This window comes from Lissotriton vulgaris, chromosome 8 (assembly GCF_964263255.1).
Source record: "Lissotriton vulgaris chromosome 8, aLisVul1.2, whole genome shotgun sequence".
Classification (NCBI taxonomy): domain Eukaryota; kingdom Metazoa; phylum Chordata; class Amphibia; order Caudata; family Salamandridae; genus Lissotriton; species Lissotriton vulgaris.
Window position 1 is genome coordinate 114,469,454 of NC_141696.1, and position 18,657 is coordinate 114,488,110.

General features: G+C 46.4%; 1 protein-coding gene across 9 annotated transcripts in view; it reads left to right on the forward strand.

The window, feature by feature from the left end:
- Positions 1-18,657, forward strand: part of ARAP1 (ArfGAP with RhoGAP domain, ankyrin repeat and PH domain 1) — a 768,097-nt gene that overhangs the window by 676,158 nt on the left and 73,282 nt on the right. For all 9 annotated transcript variants that reach the window (XM_086933788.1, XM_086933791.1, XM_086933794.1 and 6 more), the window contains exons 25-26: positions 10,663-10,768; positions 12,746-12,893. In XM_086933788.1, coding sequence (XP_086789914.1) covers positions 10,663-10,768; positions 12,746-12,893 — 254 coding nt within the window. The remainder of the gene's footprint in view (positions 1-10,662; positions 10,769-12,745; positions 12,894-18,657) is intronic.

An 18,657-nucleotide genomic window follows, 5' to 3' on the forward strand; every position in this document is an offset into this window, starting at 1 on the left:
CCGTTGGCCACCTGCTCGCCCCAAATGTCCAAAAAACACACATGAAATGTTGCAGCTGGTATCTGCAACAACCCCTGCAAACATTCTCTGCCTGTTTGACGCCATAGGATGTATACCTTACACATCCTTAGTGTGTGCTTAATACCACCCTTAGACCATTGAAAACCGCTTCACAACATTCCTATGGTCACTGCAGCCTTCAGAAGAGGACTCACCGATTGCAAAGGAGTGTCACCACAAGCCCATGATGGATGGAAGTGGGTGCAAAGATGGCAGCATGCCAAGGCGTCCGTGCCATTGATGCTGTTACGCCAGCTGCATCCAATACCACCCAAAAGCTGGCGTGGCATGAAGCACATCATTTCTTCAGTGAGCGTCCATGAGTGTCCTTTACTGGTGCTGATGAAAGATTAGTGACAACACTTGTTGCCGTTTGGCTCATTCTTGCACCCACACACCTGTACAGCTTCACCTAACATAGACACCAAAGCATGGGTTAGAAATGCAGAAATGTCATTTTAATTCAAGAAGCACTGGTTCTGCTTCATCTGGAATACTCCTGTGAGTTAAATTGTTCTTCCTCTCAGGGTTTTTAATCATCATTTCCTGTGTGGCAGAAGATCCAACACCCTTCTGTACTGATGTGAGGTGTCCTTGCCCAGCCTCTCCAAGTACCGCTTTGTGGTTGTAGCGGTGGTCCCTACCGGTTCCTTTCAACAGAACCATCGATCTGGCTGAAAGTCAACTGTGATCCACCAAAATTAGTGGGGACGTCCTCCCCAAAACCTTCTCTGATAGGCTAGCCTTAAGTCACTCTAAAGTGGTGAATCAACATTTTCCCTTTCTCACAGATGCAAACCCGCCCGAGTTCCTGAAGACTAAGGCAGATTGTAGTTTATAATTTGAGTTCTGTAAAGCTGAGGTGGGCGAACAACTAAAGGCTCGCAGTGCCCATCTGTGGCTCAGCTCAAGTTCATCTTGGAAACATGATCCAAAAAACAGCCAAGCCTCCATGTGGCTTTCACTTCCCACTGTCTTACCAGAAACAGCCCCCACTGGCTCCCAGTGACCCTCTTCCCCATCATTTTCAACCTCACTATTCCATTAGGCACATTGACCAACCAGTTTTAACTCCGTTTTGGCTCCACCCCAAAAAGCGGCAGTCCTGCTCAAACTGTTAAACCAGATCCCGCGGGAACAAGAACACAGACAATTCAGACTAGTGAGGCGCAGCGTAGGCTTGTGTGGTACAGTGAGGTCGGGATAAACCGCTGGCTACCTGTGATATCCTGTATTGGTGGAATTGCAAGAGCATCTTGGTTCCATGTCTTCATGGAATTGGAATGTGATGAGGTCAACATGGTTTGAAGAATGCGGCTCATTTCTATCTGTAACTCGATTGCTGTTGGATGGGATCCTTTGTATTCAATAAACCTACATGAAGAATTCTTCTGAGATTCATCTTTTATTTGAAAATACCACACTACCCCTCTCACTTAGCTTGACTCATGTAAGGAAAACATGATTGCGGGAAGTTCCTGAATTAAAGACTGGTAATGATTCTGGGTGTGAACCATTCCATTGTCTTTTTCGCTCCTCTGTACAGGTCCAAAGTATGACTGGTGTCAGCTTCATTCCAAATAGGACAGTCTACCCCAAGATTCTAAGCCACATGTAATGTAATGTATGTATACTTGTAAAGCATACTGTTACCTCGTTACGTGGCGTCCTGGCGCTGTATACCGCTGGGGAACCCGTCCTGGCTTTCCCTGTGAGAGGGCACCCCCAAGGTGAAGCCAGGCATCCCCAGCGCTGCTAGGGCCGTTGTGGAGATTAAGCAAGCTATTGCCCAGAGTTGCAGAGTGGGACCCATGTGTTCGAGGCATGTGGGCTGCTAAATTCATATCTTTGCATTAGATCGCCACCTAGTGTTGGGTCCGGATGATCGCACATTGTTGTCCTGGAAGAGTCTTCGAAGTATCCTGAGATGGGTGGCTCCTCCCCTGGACTACAGTGCGCATGGGCATCGGCTCCATCCCCAGATTGTTTTTTTCCGCCATTGGGTTCGGATGCGGTCTCGACGTCTCTCCGTCGGAACCGAATAAACATCATTTTTCACGGCCAAAAGGCTTTGGGTTCTTCACGTCGGTATTGTTTGCGTACGGTCTCGAGTTTCTTCCGTCTCCCGGAGCCGGAATCACCGGAGTTTCTTACAACTCTTCGGACGTCGAGGCCTTCTCATCGCGACTCGACACTAAGTTCCCAACATGGAGCGGAGTCCGTTTAAACTCTGTCCGCTCTGTGGGTCCAAATACCCACATATAGACGTACACCCGGTGTGTAATAAATGCCTTTCGCCAGACCATGACGAAGGAAGTTGCCGGGCCTGTGCGAGGTTCAGGTCGAAGAAGACTCTCATGATTCGGCGTGCGGTGCGCCTTGGGGCCAAGCAAGCGGCCCCGGATCCAGATAACATCTTCGGCGACCAAGAAGAAGAGGACCAGAGCCATCATCTTCAAATCTCCCCGCCTGAGACGGAGGTCGAGGCCGATCCGGAATATGACGACGACGGAGTCGTGGGTCAGGGCCTTGAATACGTCGACGAGGTAGGGGACGACGCCATGGTTTATGGGGCCGAGGAAGATAGCTCAGAGGACGAGCTATGCCCCGAAGTTGAAGACCATCACGAGGGGGTCGCGGGATCGCCTGTCGGCCTTACCCAAGACCCTGTAGCGCAAGCCACGGCCCCGCCTGTCGGCCCGGCCACGGACATACTTGCTGCGCCTAGGGTTTCGAAACCGAAACTGAAAGCATCGGTCTCGACTACACCTAAAATGGCCGACCCGAAACCGAAACCGAAAGTGAAGGACTCGAACGTCCCTAAGATGGCGGTCGCAACGGCGAAAACAAGTAAGACGACGGCCTCATCGACTCCGTCGACCTCCGGTCCGCAGAAGTCGAAGAAACACGGCGATTCCACAGGGTCGAAATCGGCGCCAGAGGAGAAATCCTCTAAGAAAAGTGGCACGCACAAGACAAGCGCGCCGGCGCCGGCGAAGCCTGCTAAAGCAACCGACACAGCACCGGCTCCAAAGGGGACATCGGCGCATCGCTCCAAGGACTCGGGGTCGGCGCCGTCCATCCCTCTAAAAGACCTCCGGAACGTCGCATCCGAGGGCAAGTCCACTCCGTCGGTGCCAAAGTCATCGGTCACCGACGCATCTCTCGTGGCGGCTTCGCTACAAAGAATTAAGGACAAGGTTCTTTCCTCGTCGACGCCAACGCCATCGACGCAGAAGGCGGCAGATGTCCCGGACAAGTCGGCAAGCAAGCTCCTCTTCCTTCTACCTCCAAAGGTGGTGCCAAAGGCTTTTTCCTCTAAATCGACGCCAAAGAAGTCGGATTCTTCTACGGCGGGGACATCTTCAGGTCAGGTGATCGACCCCGAAGAGGATTCGGAGTGTGTTATAGATGCGGACACGGGGAAGTTGACCCTTTACAAGAGAAAGATCACTTCGCAGCCGGTGGAATCCTACGTCATTCCTCTAAAGAAGAAGAAGTTTCCACAGGACGCCCCGGTCCTCATGGAACCTATTCTACCTCCTCAGGGAAGGAGCCCAACACCGTCTCCAGACCACTCTGACAGTGGGGACTATGGTGACGATGAACAATACACGTTCCCAGTAAATGAACCTGATGCACAGCCAGATTCTTATTATGGCATTGGGGACCAAGGCAACCAAGATGTGGGGCAAGAGCCACAGTCCTTCAGTACACGTGCATCCCCTACGGAGGATTCTGCAGGTTTTCATGCACTAATTGAGAGGGCAGCTGCTAATCATGATGTGGACATGCATGCTGACCCAGTTGAGGAAGACTTTCTATTCGACACATTTTCAGTTTCGGAAAGAAATGTAAAGACACTGCCTATGCTCAAAGGGGTCCTCAAGCACGCTGCGGACATCTTTAAAGAGCCTACCAGGGCGAGGGTGGTCAACCCACGTATTGAAAAAAAGTACAGACCAGCGCCTGCAGACCCTGCATACATTCGAGGACAGTTGCCGCTTGACTCCTTGGTGGTAGCAAACGCACGCAAGAGGGCCAACTCCCAAACAACGGGTGAAGCTCCTCCCCCGGATAAGGAGTCCAAAGTGCTAGAGGCAGGGGGCAAAAGAGTGGCTGCACAGGCTGCCAATTTCTGGCGTATTGCAAATACACAGGCACTACTGGCACGTTATGATCGTTCACATTACGACACACTAGAGCAGATTGTAGAACACCTGCCTCCGCAGTTTCAAGAGGGCACCAAACTGCTTATACAAGAGGGACAACTGATCTCCAACGCGGCCATAAAGTGCGCACTTGATGTCGCGGACACAGCCGCTAGGGCCGTTAACACCAGTGTCATGCTCAGAAGACAGGCTTGGCTCCGCATATCGGGCTTCAAACCTGACATCCAAACAACCATACTTAATCAACCAGTCAATCCGGATAGACTGTTTGGTCCAGATGTTGACACCACCCTGGAAAAGATTAAAAAGGACACTGAAACTGCTAAATCGATGGGGGCCCTACAATCTCAGCAGTTTCGGGGCAATAATTTTCGTCGCTCAGGTGCCCGTGGAGTCACCAGAGGACAGATGGGTCAACAGTCGCAGTTCCCTAGAGGTGGAGCACAGTCCTCGTACCCCAAACAGAACAAGAGGGGCTACAGGGGAAACAGCAACAAAGGACGTGGCAAAGGAGGCAACAATTCACGCTCCTCTGCCCCAAGCAACCAGTGACTCTCTGTCACTGCCCCCCGACCATTTAACACCTGTCGGGGGGAGAATACAGCAGTTCCTGCCCGTCTGGACCAACATCACCACAGACAGGTGGGTGCGACAGCTTATCCAGTACGGTTATTGTCTAGAGTTAAAGTCCACTCCACCCAACATTCCACCAAGGCAAAGACCTATGTCAGCAGAGCACTTGCACTTATTGCAGCAAGAAGTGTTGGTAATGCTGCAAAAAGGGGCAATCGAGCTCGTGCCAGTGGGGGAAGAAGGCACAGGGGTTTATTCCCTGTACTTCCTCATTCCAAAGAAGGATGGATCTCTACGGCCAATTCTGGATCTCCGTCCCCTCAATCTGTACATACTGTCAGAGCATTTCCACATGCTTACACTGCAACAGATTCTTCCTATGTTAAACAAAGGAGACTTCTTAGCAACCTTGGATCTCAAGGATGCTTATTTCCACATTCCGTTACATCCGTCCCACAGGAAGTACCTCAGGTTCACTATCCAGGGCACGCATTATCAGTTCAAAGTCCTACCCTTCGGAGTCACAACTGCCCCAAGGGTCTTTACCAAGTGTCTGGCGACTGTAGCAGCGCACCTCAGGAGGCAGAACATCCATGTCTACCCCTACCTCGACGACTGGCTCGTTCAAGCCAGATCGGAACAGCAGTGCGCCGCGGGCATGTCGACTACCATTCACCTCCTTCACGACCTGGGTTTCTCGTTGAATTACCCGAAGTCACACCTTCAGCCGGCACACGTCCGGCAGTTTCTGGGTGCGACAATCAATACCCTGACGGCCTCGGCACAACCAAACCAGGTCAGGATAGACGGCATACAGTCTTTAATCCAGAAGTTCAGACCGGGACACTCACTTCCAGCAAGAGTGTTCATGCAGTTGATAGGCATGATGGCCTCCTGCATCTTCATAGTCCCTCACGCACGGTTGCATATGCGCCCGCTCCAGGAGTGCTTAGCAAATCAGTGGACACAGGCTCAGGGACAATTAACAGACCTAGTGTTGGTTACCAGTCGGGCATACAACTCTCTGCATTGGTGGACTCCACACAACCTTTGCAAGGGCCGACTGTTCCAGGAGCCAGTGCCACAGGTTATCCTGACAACGGACGCATCTCTCCAGGGATGGGGAGCACACCTGCTAACTTACACAGTGCAGGGACTATGGACGACGCAGCAACAGAAGATGCACATCAACTATCTAGAACTGATGGCGATCTTCATGGCGCTCAAGTCCTTCATTGTACATCTGTGCAACAAGGTGGTGTTAGTCCGGACGGACAACATGACCGCGATGTACTACATCCAAAAACAGGGAGGCACCCACTCACCACAGCTGTCTCACCTGGCTCAGAGCATGTGGAAGTGGGCCATTCAGAGGAACATCTTCCTCATGGCAGAACACCTCCCGGGGAAGGACAATCAGATGGCGGATCTGCTCAGCAGATACAGTCATCAAATGCACGAGTGGGAGATACATCCATCAGTACTCCAGCCGTACTTCCAAAGGTGGGGGCGTCCAGACATAGACCTGTTCGCCACAAGGGAGAACGCAAAATGCCAAAGCTTCGCCGCCAGGTTCCCACACCCCCAATCGCAGGGCAATGCGATATGGATGAACTGGTCAGGCAAATTTGCTTACGCTTTTCCCCCGACACCCCTGATACCACTGGTGGCGAGGAAACTACGGCAACACTCCATGACACTCATCCTAGTTGCTCCAACGTGGGCGCGCCAGGCATGGTACACCACGTTCCTCGAGCTCTCAGTGGTCCCGCATCAAAGACTGCGCCTCACGCCCAGACTTCTGACGCAGAACCATGGAGAAATTCAGCATCCAGATCCGCAACAGCTCAACCTAGCGATCTGGCTCCTGAAGTCTTAGAGTTTGGATACCTGAACCTACCTCCTGAATGCATGAACATCATCAAGGAGGCAAGGAAGCCGTCAACCAGAGCATGCTATGCCGCAAAGTGGAAGCGTTTTGTCATTTACTGTGCAGACAATGACATAAACCCGCTTGATGCATCTATCCCTAACATCATTTGCTATCTGTTACACCTTTACAAGTGCAAACTAGCGTACACTTCTATTCGGATACATCTATCCGCCATCGCAGCTTACCTTCAAAATAGGCAGCATCTCTCAGTCTTCAGGGTGCCTGCCATTAAAGCGTTTCTTGAAGGACTGAAACGAGTCATTCCCCCAAGAACACCGCCAGCTCCCGTGTGGAACCTCAATGTGGTCCTCACCAGGCTGATGGGACCACCGTTTGAGCCAATGCACTCGTGCGAACTGCAATTCCTAACGTGGAAAGTTGCTTTCCTAATTGCCATTACGTCACTAAGACGCGTAAGTGAGTTGCAAGCACTCACGATACAAGAGCCTTTCATCCAGATTCATCCAAATAGGGTGGTACTACGTACTAACCCCAAATTCCTCCCAAAGGTGGTGTCACATTTTCATCTCAACCAAACTATCGATTTGCCTGCATTCTTCCAGAACCCACAAACAGTGGCGGAAAGGATGCTCCATACCTTGGACGTACGGAGGGCATTGATGTACTACATAGACAGGACACAACACTTTAGGAAGACAAAACAACTCTTTGTTGCCTTCTCACCACAACACAAAGGCAACCCAATTTCCAAAGCAGGAATAGCCAGATGGATTGTTAAGTGCATCCAAATCTGTTATCATAAAGCCAAGCGCACTTTAACAATACCCCCAAAGGCACATTCCACACGCAAGTTGGGGGCATCCATGGCTTTCCTGGGAAACATTCCTCTAGAGGATATTTGCAGAGCAGCCACGTGGGTTACACCACATACCTTTACAAAACACTACTGTGTTGATGTACATTCCAAACAGCAAGCGGCTGTAGGGCAGGCTGTTCTCAAGACACTTTTTCAGGTTTCTGCAGCTGGCACGGGCAACCGCCGCTGATGGAGGGACTGCTATGTATTCTATGCAAAGATATGAATTTAGCAGCCCACATGCCTCGAACTGAATATGCTACTTACCAGTATGCATCTGTTCTTGGCATGTAGGGCTGCTAACATTCATATCGCCCACCCTCCTCCCCGGTGCCTGTCGCAGCTGCAGATATACTATTGTATTTAATCACTAGCATGGACATCCTTTACACTTGCCACTCCATCCTCTGCCACAATGGCTAAAAACAATCTGGGGATGGAGCCGATGCCCATGCGCACTGTAGTCCAGGGGAGGAGCCACCCATCTCAGGATACTTCGAAGACTCTTCCAGGACAACAATGTGCGATCATCCGGACCCAACACTAGGTGGCGATCTAATGCAAAGATATGAATGTTAGCAGCCCTACATGCCAAGAACAGATGCATACTGGTAAGTAGCATATTCATTAGCATAGGCACCTAGGCGAGAATTATCGAGTCCGCGGACATTGACCCAAGACCCTGCCGCGTCAGGAATTGAACCCTGGTCCCGGGCCGACCTCTGCTTCAGGGTCTGCCGCTTCTAACCAGTGAGCCACACTTCTCCACTACCAGTGAGCCACACTTCTCCACTGTACATCCCCCATGAGCAGAAACACAGGCAGTCCCAGGCGTGTTCCTGATGTGTGGACTTCTTCATTGAGCACAAAGTGCTTGGGTCCCTGTTCACTTCCTTATTCTCTTCAAATGAGAGAATTAGTAGCTTTTCTGAGGGATGTATGTCTATCCAGGGTATTTGTGTAATGTCTAAAAATAAAAATAATAATAAAAATATACTAAATAAAATATAATCTTCGAAGACCCGGCTGATTATCACTTAAATGTTATTTGCACTCCAGGACAGAGTATGATCAGTGGCGCTGGAGCATCATCTCTGGTAGGGGTGCGCTGTATAAATATATTAAATCAAATCACTGACCCAGGCAAAGCTGTCCTTGAATCCCAACTGGAGGATCTGATTTAATGGAGCCTTGAAAGTTCACCACAGGGAAAGCACTTTCAACTGTGCTTCAAATCATTGTCCTCCACCAGGAGTCATTTACTTCTGGTATCACTCCTCCATCTTGAGGATCGTAGAGGCTTTTGGTCCCATGGTATGTTGCTTTTATGTAGTTTCCTGTTCTTTTACACTCTCTGGATCAGGAAACACTCATATCTGCTGGAGGATGTGTTGAGTTTGAGTGGGTATGGCAGTTCCTCGTAGAATGTCTTACCTAGTAGGAGCTTCCCATATCTAGTTATTTGGCGTCTTCTCACTGACCCAACAGGTTCTGATCTTCATCTAGGAGAGACTCCCACCATCTTCCTGGCCCCTCTAAGAGAAAATAATTTCTAAGTGGCATGAGGACTAGGGCAAGTATTGCATCACAGATCCTCTGGATAGGAAGAGATCTGTCCTTGTTTGATTAAAAACAAATGGCAAGGACTAGGGGCCGGTGGGTGTCTTGCAGTGGCATTCTTGTGCTTTATGAACTTAGAAGAATGGAGGAGCATTTTATGGGTGGAGGGGTAGAATCTACTGCAGACGTACATGGGTTGCGTAGGATAGGCATTATTAGGTCAGGTAAAAATTGATCTTCTTTCTTACCTGAGGCTTTTTTACATGTGCTACCATAGGGGTCCTCTTTAGGTCGAGCCTAAACAGCGCTTGCGCTGTCTGGAAGATCTGTTGTATGTACTTTATGGGCTCTGGAGATCAGCCCCAGGACTTGTCTGCTTCCGCTTTTGCTTAGGGACTTTTTATCTGTTCAACTGCCTGTATTTATCTGTCTTGATAGAAAACAACCAGTAGAGGTCAGTAAAATACCAGAATTGGTTTCCACTTGGGTTTTTTTTTCTTTCTGGCAACTGCCTCTATTTAACTTTCTTGATAGAAAACGACCAGCAGAGGTCAGTAAAATTCTTGTCTTCCTCGAGCACCCGTAGACAATAATATTTTTTTCAAATCTTGTTATTTTCAGTGATATGACCACCAAAGGCCCTGATTTTATATTAAAAACAGGGCTTTGGCCAATACCATTTCCCGCAGATAGGCAGCATTTCTCTTCATGTGTTCCCATACCTGGTGTGTCACATAGTTTGGCGCTTACTTTCCCTCTATGGTATCCCCTTTGTTGTGCCCGTCGGCCAATGGCCGTCACGAGCACTATCTTCGTAGTGCTGCGCATGTCCGTTGGCTGGCGTGTCCCCGCCCACTTAATCAAACCACCGCGGCAGAAGCGGTTAAAGAACAGTAGATGTTTCAGCACACAAGCTAATGTGCTGCATAGCTAAATACATATATGGTCCCAAAGGCGAGACCGATTGCATTGAAAACACATCTTGAGGCCTCATTTTTTACTGCTTTGATCATGTCAAGGTGAATTTCCAGAAGGTCAAAATACAGTCCATTTCTCTAGTCTAGGTTTCAATTGAAAAGAATGCAAACAGAGTTTGCGTTGATGTCCAGAGCTAGTAGTGAAGGCTGCTGTAGTTATTGCATACATTGAACTCTGCATTTACGAGAAAGATAGTGGAGGAATTGATACCCTTGGAGGAGACAAAGGATGTGTTACTGCACCATGTTTCACGAAATTACAGCCAAAGCGCAGTGTTGGACCTGCTGAGTTTGAGACAATATTTTCTTATCTTCTCTTCCAGGATGTACAGGCATTTGGGAATGTCAGCAAATTGCTCCTAAATCTTTTTTAAATCTCTTATTAGCACTTTACATGTATTTATTTAAGCTGCGACTCTGCCCTTTATGAGACCTTGCAGAGGGCCGGTCCTCAGGCCCATTTATGCAGCCAGATTCCTTACTAGGCAGGAGCTGTTCCTACCCATCTTCAAGAACCCTTTGTTTTCCTGAAATGAATGGCAATTTAAGTCACTTGTTTTCTCCTTCCAGCTATCAACTATGAAGATGAGAAGATCAGGCAGTACCAGCAGCTGCTGAAGAGCCTCCCTCCAGTGAACAAAGCCACGCTGAAGGCACTGATCAATCACTTGTATCGGTGAGAAAGCAAAATCTGGGGGTGTGCATAACCTTTAATGTGGTTCAAGGAGAAGGTGGTGTTTTTGCTCAAAGGCCGCTCTAGAAAATCGTATCCTTAGCACCACGTTCTATCTCATCAACTGAGTAAAGCACCATAGTGATCATTGATTCGGAAAAGAGGTTTCAGTCTTTCAAAAGGTGGAGGAGTGGTGGTTTTTGATTGACCAATTGAAACATCTGCCTGTCTTCAGTCATCCCTATACCTCCATGGAAGGCACAGCCCATGAAGCAATGCATAAAGCATTGCCTGCGCACCCTTCTCCTGTAGACGTGTTCCTCTGGAGCAAGATTGCTTTGCACTTTAATTGTGGACATTCAGTGTCCTCTGTGAACACTCAGTGCCCGCTATCAGGTCCCAAAAGCAGAGAGTGGATAGAGATTTCAATAGCCCAGGGTATGCCCCACAGTACCCTTCACATAGGAAAGAGGCACTCACCCCTTTCCTGGGAGGCCTCTCTCGTCCAAGACCTTAAGGGAAGGTCACAGAGTTGTATACAGCCACAACCACCCTACACCTCTGGCTGGTTCTGCCGGTGCCACTGTGGACTATCAGTCAAGGCAGGCACTAAGTGGTATATGTCAGAACTAGCCAAGCAGAATAAATAGTAATTACTTTAACCTGAAACTCTGATGAGATAAAAGCAGGAAAGGGGCCAGCGAAAGCTGCTGTAAAGTCCATATTAATTTTGTTGAAAGCATAGAATTACGTCTGAGCAGTGCTTAATTTGAGCCAGTGGTTTCCGGCGGGGGCCACTGGCACTTATTTTTGGGGAGCAGCACTTTCTTCTCTGCATCAGACATATATCGAGTAAAAGAGAGGGAAATAGGTACTAAGTGGAAAGTCTGTCACAAAGGGAAAAAGTAGGGGCCTGCAAGAGTGGGGCAGGGAGTGTCTGGTATTTGATTAAAGATGCACGAGGTGGCTTCCAGGGTACGCAGCCTCCGTATTCGGCGCATCAGTGCTGGCCGCGGGCTTCTGAGCAGAGCTTTTGCCACTGGCACTCATTCTTTTACAAATTAAATACTACATTTGAGCAACACAAACATCCTAAGTGGTAAAAACAAACCCCAAAATTGTCACATTGTGTAGGGACTGACCCAGAGATGAGCTTCAACACTCTACCTGCTTCTACATGCTTCACCTCTACTTAGAAATATTTCCTGACACATTAAAACTCACCCCTCACCTGAATATTGTGATCATCCCCCTGCCCCCCCCCCCTCCCCCACCCAAGGACTCCTAAAGCTAGCTATGGTCATGCTATTTGAATAATTGTGCTTACAGAGAGGCAAAAACCACAGGATATAGCATGGAGCTTTCATGAAAACCCCTCTTGGGTACAGGGGTGCTCCCTGGGTCCCAGGCCTGACCGTCCTCCTTCACAGGAGTGAGCCTTGTTCAGATCCTCTAGGCAACAGAAAAGATGAGTGTTCAACATCACACCTGAACCATAATCATGTTCTTTGTAAACCTGTTACCTGCATATGTGAAATGTGAACTTATGAACTGTCTGAAGCAACGGGCCACAATAGCCCCCATTCAGCTGTTATTTTGCATTCTTCCATTTACATTTATATTTCGTATCTATTTCTTCAGCTAAAATACACTCTCTACAGCTCCTGGCTTTTAAAACTCCCAACACTATGTCTTGATTTGTCTGCACTTTGTCTGCCACAACCTTCAGACAACACCACTGGTTTCATACAAAAGTTGTGATGGGCGCGAGTGTTTATCAACCAAGATTTACTCACTAGATGTAGGTCATGAGCTTTGAAGCTTCAGCCGCTCGACTGACCAACCAGGTTCCCATGTGCAGCATGTTGTCATTATTTTGTCATTATCAGAGTCCAAACTCCTGAAAAGCTTGGGAGCCGCCCCTGCCCCTGAAGACTGATTGTAAGCCAGTCATTAATGAGCTCTCCTTCGCTCCCGCAGGGTCCAGTGCTTCTCCGGCTCGAACCAAATGAATACTCACAATCTGGCCATCGTTTTTGGTCCAACGCTCTTCCAGGCGGACGGCCAAGACAACAAGGCCGGCCAGGTCGTGGAGGATCTCATCAACTACTACGTAGAAATCTTCAGCGTAAGTTGTTTTCCATTCTGAGGGCAAAGTCTTACATGTGAGCAGAGGGAATTATTCAAAGAGGTGAAGGATTGGAGAATGATGTATGAGAAGTAGTAGTGAATTAGGGAAGAAGCTTTTCACAATATCTCCTTTCTTCCTGACTTGCACGCGTGTCTTTGTTTTTTCCCATTTCCTATGAGTGGTTCTACTGGCAACAGTTGTGTTTATACGATAGAAGACTGCAGGTCTGTGGCCTTTCACTTTATTACACTTAGGTGCTTTAAAGCCACTGGGGCAAACCTACTTCAGAGGCGTTCACTAACATTGGCCCACAGAGCAGGAATTAACTGAACGCAGCATGTGTCCTTGCTTCAGAAAATATCTGGTTGTTGCTGTGTATGCACAGCACCATTCCTGTTCAATTTGAACATGTGTTGGTTCTTTTTATGTGGCTGGATGCTTTGCAATATTGTAATGTCAACCACTTCATGAACTAAACCAACAAGTGCAGCAGTTGTTCCAGTTGTAGTCCTCCTTGTAGAATCATCTCATGTGTGCAAGTAGAAGTACATTTCCACCTGCTATTAATGTAGGCAACTCTGGTGGATCCTGTGTCCATACCAGTACCAATGTCTAGATAATGAACAAGAAGGTGGGGTGGAGCTGGAAGTCTACAGGGTAAAAGAAACCCAAAATAAGAACACAAAAGCATATAAATGCCAGGGATCATCTACAATGGGCTGCCACTTAACTACCTTTTAATCTGTGGGACACAGCTCTCCTAAAGAACAGTGGATTAACAGAGGGAAAACTCCCTATCTTCACAGGGGCCCTTTGTCCCCTCTCCCCCACCTGTAAATGTTTGACTGACTACAAAACAGTCTTTGGAATGCCCTGAGCGAGTCCTGCTGTTTACATCTACTGTCTTGGCTCTCCCCAACCCTCCATCTAATGCAGCACTTGGAGGTAGCAAATACAAAATGGATCCCAGTGTGGCTATGGCCACCTCTGCCACACACAGATGGCCATGCATCCTCTACACCACGATGGTTCACACAAGCAAGATCCAAGTCCCACATAAATGTGGGAAGGATCCATTTTCAATGGACTGGCAGACCAATGAAAGGGTGGGAGAGGCCTGCAGGTGACTGTCCCTGTCATGGACAAGTAAAAGGGCATGCCTTCTGTAAAGAAGATATCTTCAATCCAGGTTATATAGTTGAAGTAAGTCTTTATTAGTCAGAAGTGAAGAGACCTCCAGCTCCTTCCACAGCTTCCTCTGTACTGTCTGCTATTCACATCATAACATTCTAACCTCCTAGCAACATCCCCACAATTCCAAGAAGCATAGATCCCAACACATCTCCCCCCATTACAATATCAGAAGAAATGTACAAATGAAATATATAAAGAAAAATAAAGCATACAGGAACAAATAAAAGTCTATGGAGCATTACACTTTGCAACATTGCCACAGCTCCAAGCAGAACCATCATTTAGAATGAGAACATTTTTCTTCACAAACTTTACTTGTTTAGGTTGAGAATATTTGCTTTCACCTTTAGTTACAATACCACATCTCTTTGTCACTACCCAATCACCAACACATATATTCGGATCTTTCACCCTCATTCTGAGATTGTATGAATCTGTAGAATCACGCTGCCTACTGACAACACAATCTTTCACACTAGATCGGTCAACCCACACACATTCTTTGTTCTTCAGCCAACCCGGAACTTCCTTCAAACCAGGCTCACGCCCTTTTAGGGAGACAAAAGGAGAGATACCGGTGACTGAATGTGGAGTTATTCTATAAGACCAGACCATTTTCTTAAGCTCCTCAGCCCACATCAAACCATTCGCTAATGACAACTGAATGTTCTCCATCAATAATCTATTGATCCTTTCCACAAGGCCATTGGCCTGTGGCCTAAACAATGCAACCTTCTCATGACAAATCCCCATGCCATCCAAAAACTCCTTCATTTGTCTTGATACCAGCTGCACACCATTATCTGATACCAAAGTTTTTGGAATACCTTCATTTAAAAATGTTCTTTCCAAAAAGTTTATCACTCTCTTAGTGTCAATACTTTCAGTGGACTCCATTACAAACCACTTAGAATGATAGTCCACAAGAACCATTATGAATCTATTCCGAGTACCTAATTTAGAAATTGGTCCCAAGAAATCAATCGCTAATTTCTCCCAGGGCCTTACCGGAAATTCAACACAGGAGAGAGAAGGCTGCCTAATGACTTTCGTTTTATCGCTAGCAGCACACGCATGACAATTCCTGACTAACTCATCAATCTCACCATCCATCCCTGGCCACCAATAGGATTCGCGAATCCTTCTCTTGGTCATGTTCCTCCCCAAATGACCTTCATGAGCAATATTCATGATCTTTGATCTAAGATTACACGGTGGCACCAAACGGTTTCTCCTCCACAACTTGCCCTCAGATACACTCAATTCAGCTTCCACATTAGAATAACCCTTCAAGCGAGTGTCATTGGAGGATTCCTTAGACCACCCCCCAGAGACAAGTTTCATAACCAAAGGAATTATTTGATCATCAGCCATGGCAGATTCCCAATCACTTTTATCAAAAGCAAGAATCTCATCACAACTAATTGCAGGGTCTTCAACTTCTACCAGATCTACTAAGTCTACAGGCATCCTGGACAAACAATCCGCAATAACATTTTTCTCTCCTCTCACATATTCCATCTGAAAATTATAATCAAGTACTGATAAAATCCATTTCGATATCCTAGGGGTGACATTACCCTCCAAGCCTCTACCTCCTTTAAATAAATGTACAAGAGGCTTATGATCTGTACGCACTTTGAAGGGCAAACCCCAAAGAAAATATCTAAAGTGCTTAATTCCCCATGTGCAAGCAAGAGCCTCCCTCTCAATCACCGAGTAAGACACTTCTGCACCCTGTAACCTCCTAGATGCAAAACCTATAATCCTTTCCACACCATCAGATACCTGAGAGAGTACAGCCCCAAGTCCCACAGCACTAGCATCAGTGGTAACCAAAGTTTTGGCCTTAACGTCAAAATGACCTAAAGTAGGTGCATGAATAATTCCTACTTTCACGCGCTTAAAAGAATTCTCACATTCTTGATCCCATTCAAAAACCACACCATTCTTCATTAAACGCCTCAAAGGCTCAACCACATCTGAAAAATTCCTAATAAACTTAGAACAATATTCAGCTAACCCCAAAAAAGATCTTAGCTGATCTTTAGTTGTTGGCGTAGGAGCATCATTAATTGCAGAAATTATGCTTTTCTTTGGTTTAATACCTAAACCTGATATCTCATGACCTAGATACGTCACACAATCTCTCTTCAATTGACATTTTTCCTTTTTTATGGTTAGACCATTAACCTCCATACGCTCCAGAACTTGTTAAAATTTTATCATGATGTTGACAATCCTTTCCAACTACTAATACGTCATCCTGAAAACATAATACATTCTCAATACCTCCTAAGACTCTTTCCATCACTCTCTGAAACACCGCTGACGCTGAAGCCAACCCAAATGGCATCCTGCAATAGCGAAATGCCCCCAGTGGAGTTACAAACGAGGTAAGGTGTCTTGATTTCTCGTCTAAGTCAATTTGGTGATAGGCTGCAGACATGTCAATTACACTGAATATCACACCACCGCCCATGGCACTTAACATTTCAGAAATATTAGGCAATGGTTGCCTATCGACCCATATATTCTTATTTAGATCGCGTAAGTCTACACAGAGACGAATTTTGGTCCCACCATCCTTGGGCGCGACCACAATGGGGGCGAGCCACTCAGATGCCTCAATAGGTTCTATAATCTTCAGATTTAATAATTTATCCAATTCTACTTTCAGGGGTTCTCTCATCAAGTGTGGTAAATTTCTTACTTTATGAACCACAGCTACCGCATTTTTCTTAAGAATGATCTTATGAGAAAATCCTTTCAATTTTCCGTAAAAACATTAGGAAACTTCTTCATCACATCTGTCTCAAAAGTATCAACATTAAGAACAGAGAATGAAGAAACAGGTTCAGGAGCATTGGGATTTAGTACAATTCCTAGATCTTTCTGGTGACGCCAACCAAGCAGGTTAGACCCTTGCTTAGTGAGATACACTCTCCCAAACACTTTTTTATTTTGAAATGTGATTACCATCCATTTGAGACCCAAGATGTCAATGGTCTTTCCACCATATCCTACAGCTCTTATATCCGGAGAGGTCCAAGAGTTGAGATCCACATCACCATCCCAAATTTCTACATACATATCTTTGGACAACAGGGTATAAAGGCTTCCTGAATCTACCAGCATGTTAACATTTCTAGTTTGAGCATGCATAGGATCTCTAGAATCAAAATTGATTAAACAATGTGGCTTCTCAAGCTTATCAGTACTCTCAGTAGCCACATCAACAAGACAAATAGGGTCTTGTACGCAAGGACAATTTTCACTTAAAACCAGCCCATCTACACACAGCATTAAATTCTCAATATTTTCGCAAGAGTCATCAATTTCATTAACATATTGAGTCTTAGCATTGCAAGCTTTAACTACGTGACCCCTCTTTCCACATCCTCTGCAAATAGCATTTCTAGCTGTACAACGAGGACTCGATGCAATGTGTCCTGGAGATCCGCATCTATAACATTTCACAAGGTGTGAATTCCCTTGTTGCACAAAATTTGGAGGACGATAATTTGGAGGATGGTAGTTAGACAACTTATTGCTTTTAGAATCAAACTTCTTAACAACTTTAGTTTCATCAACAAATGCTTGTGTTTGAGATTTTACACTAGACTCTGATTCCTTTGCCACACTATCTTTAGATATAGAACCAGAACATTTATCCATTTCCTTTATCCATAAGTCAGTATTTTCTATAGCTTTAACGATCTCAATAGCTTCTTCTAAGTTACAATCTTTACTAAGTAACTTCTCTCGCACCCTTTTGTTATTAGTGCACCTGACGATCTGATCACGGATCAGAGAATCTGTCAAATCTTTAAACTGACAATTAAGTGACAATCCCCGCAAGTCTGCCACATAAGTTGCAACATCTTCATCTGCTTTTTGAACCCGACAAAAGAACTTATGCCTTTCTAAAAGAGTATTAATTTTTGTGATGAACCTTTTCTCTAGCATCAACATACTCATGTCATAGACATTAGCAGCATGACCATCTCCCACACCTAAAGATATCTCGGGCAAATCTTCGTATAATCTTCTACCTTCCACCCCCAAATTATGAAGAAGAATGGCTTGTTTGCGAACAGCACCATATTTGTCCGCACCAGATGCTAAAACATATGTGAGGAACAATTTCTTCCATTCTTTCCAAGGTATTGGGGGTTCACCAGGAGTAGGGAGGAAGGAAGGGGGAGTAGAAAAGGTTTGATCACCCATGGTAAATAGTCAATAGCACCTTTGTAAATAATCAATAGCACCTTTGTAAACAATTAACAGCACCTTTTTCCCTTCTTTTTTTTAAATCAAAGAAGATTAATACAGTAAATAAGTAAATACTCAAAGTAGAATTAATTGCAATCCAATCAGGGAAGAAATCGGCAGTTCAGCAGTATTGCAATCCAATCAGGGAAGAAATCGGCAGTTCAGCAGTCTAAATTCAGTTCAACCGGCAAGCGGGAGGATAACGCTCTAAAGGGAAAACAGTCTCAAATACTAGACAGCCCATAAACACATCTGAATGGGCAAACGAAGCTTCCTGGACAACCAAGATGGC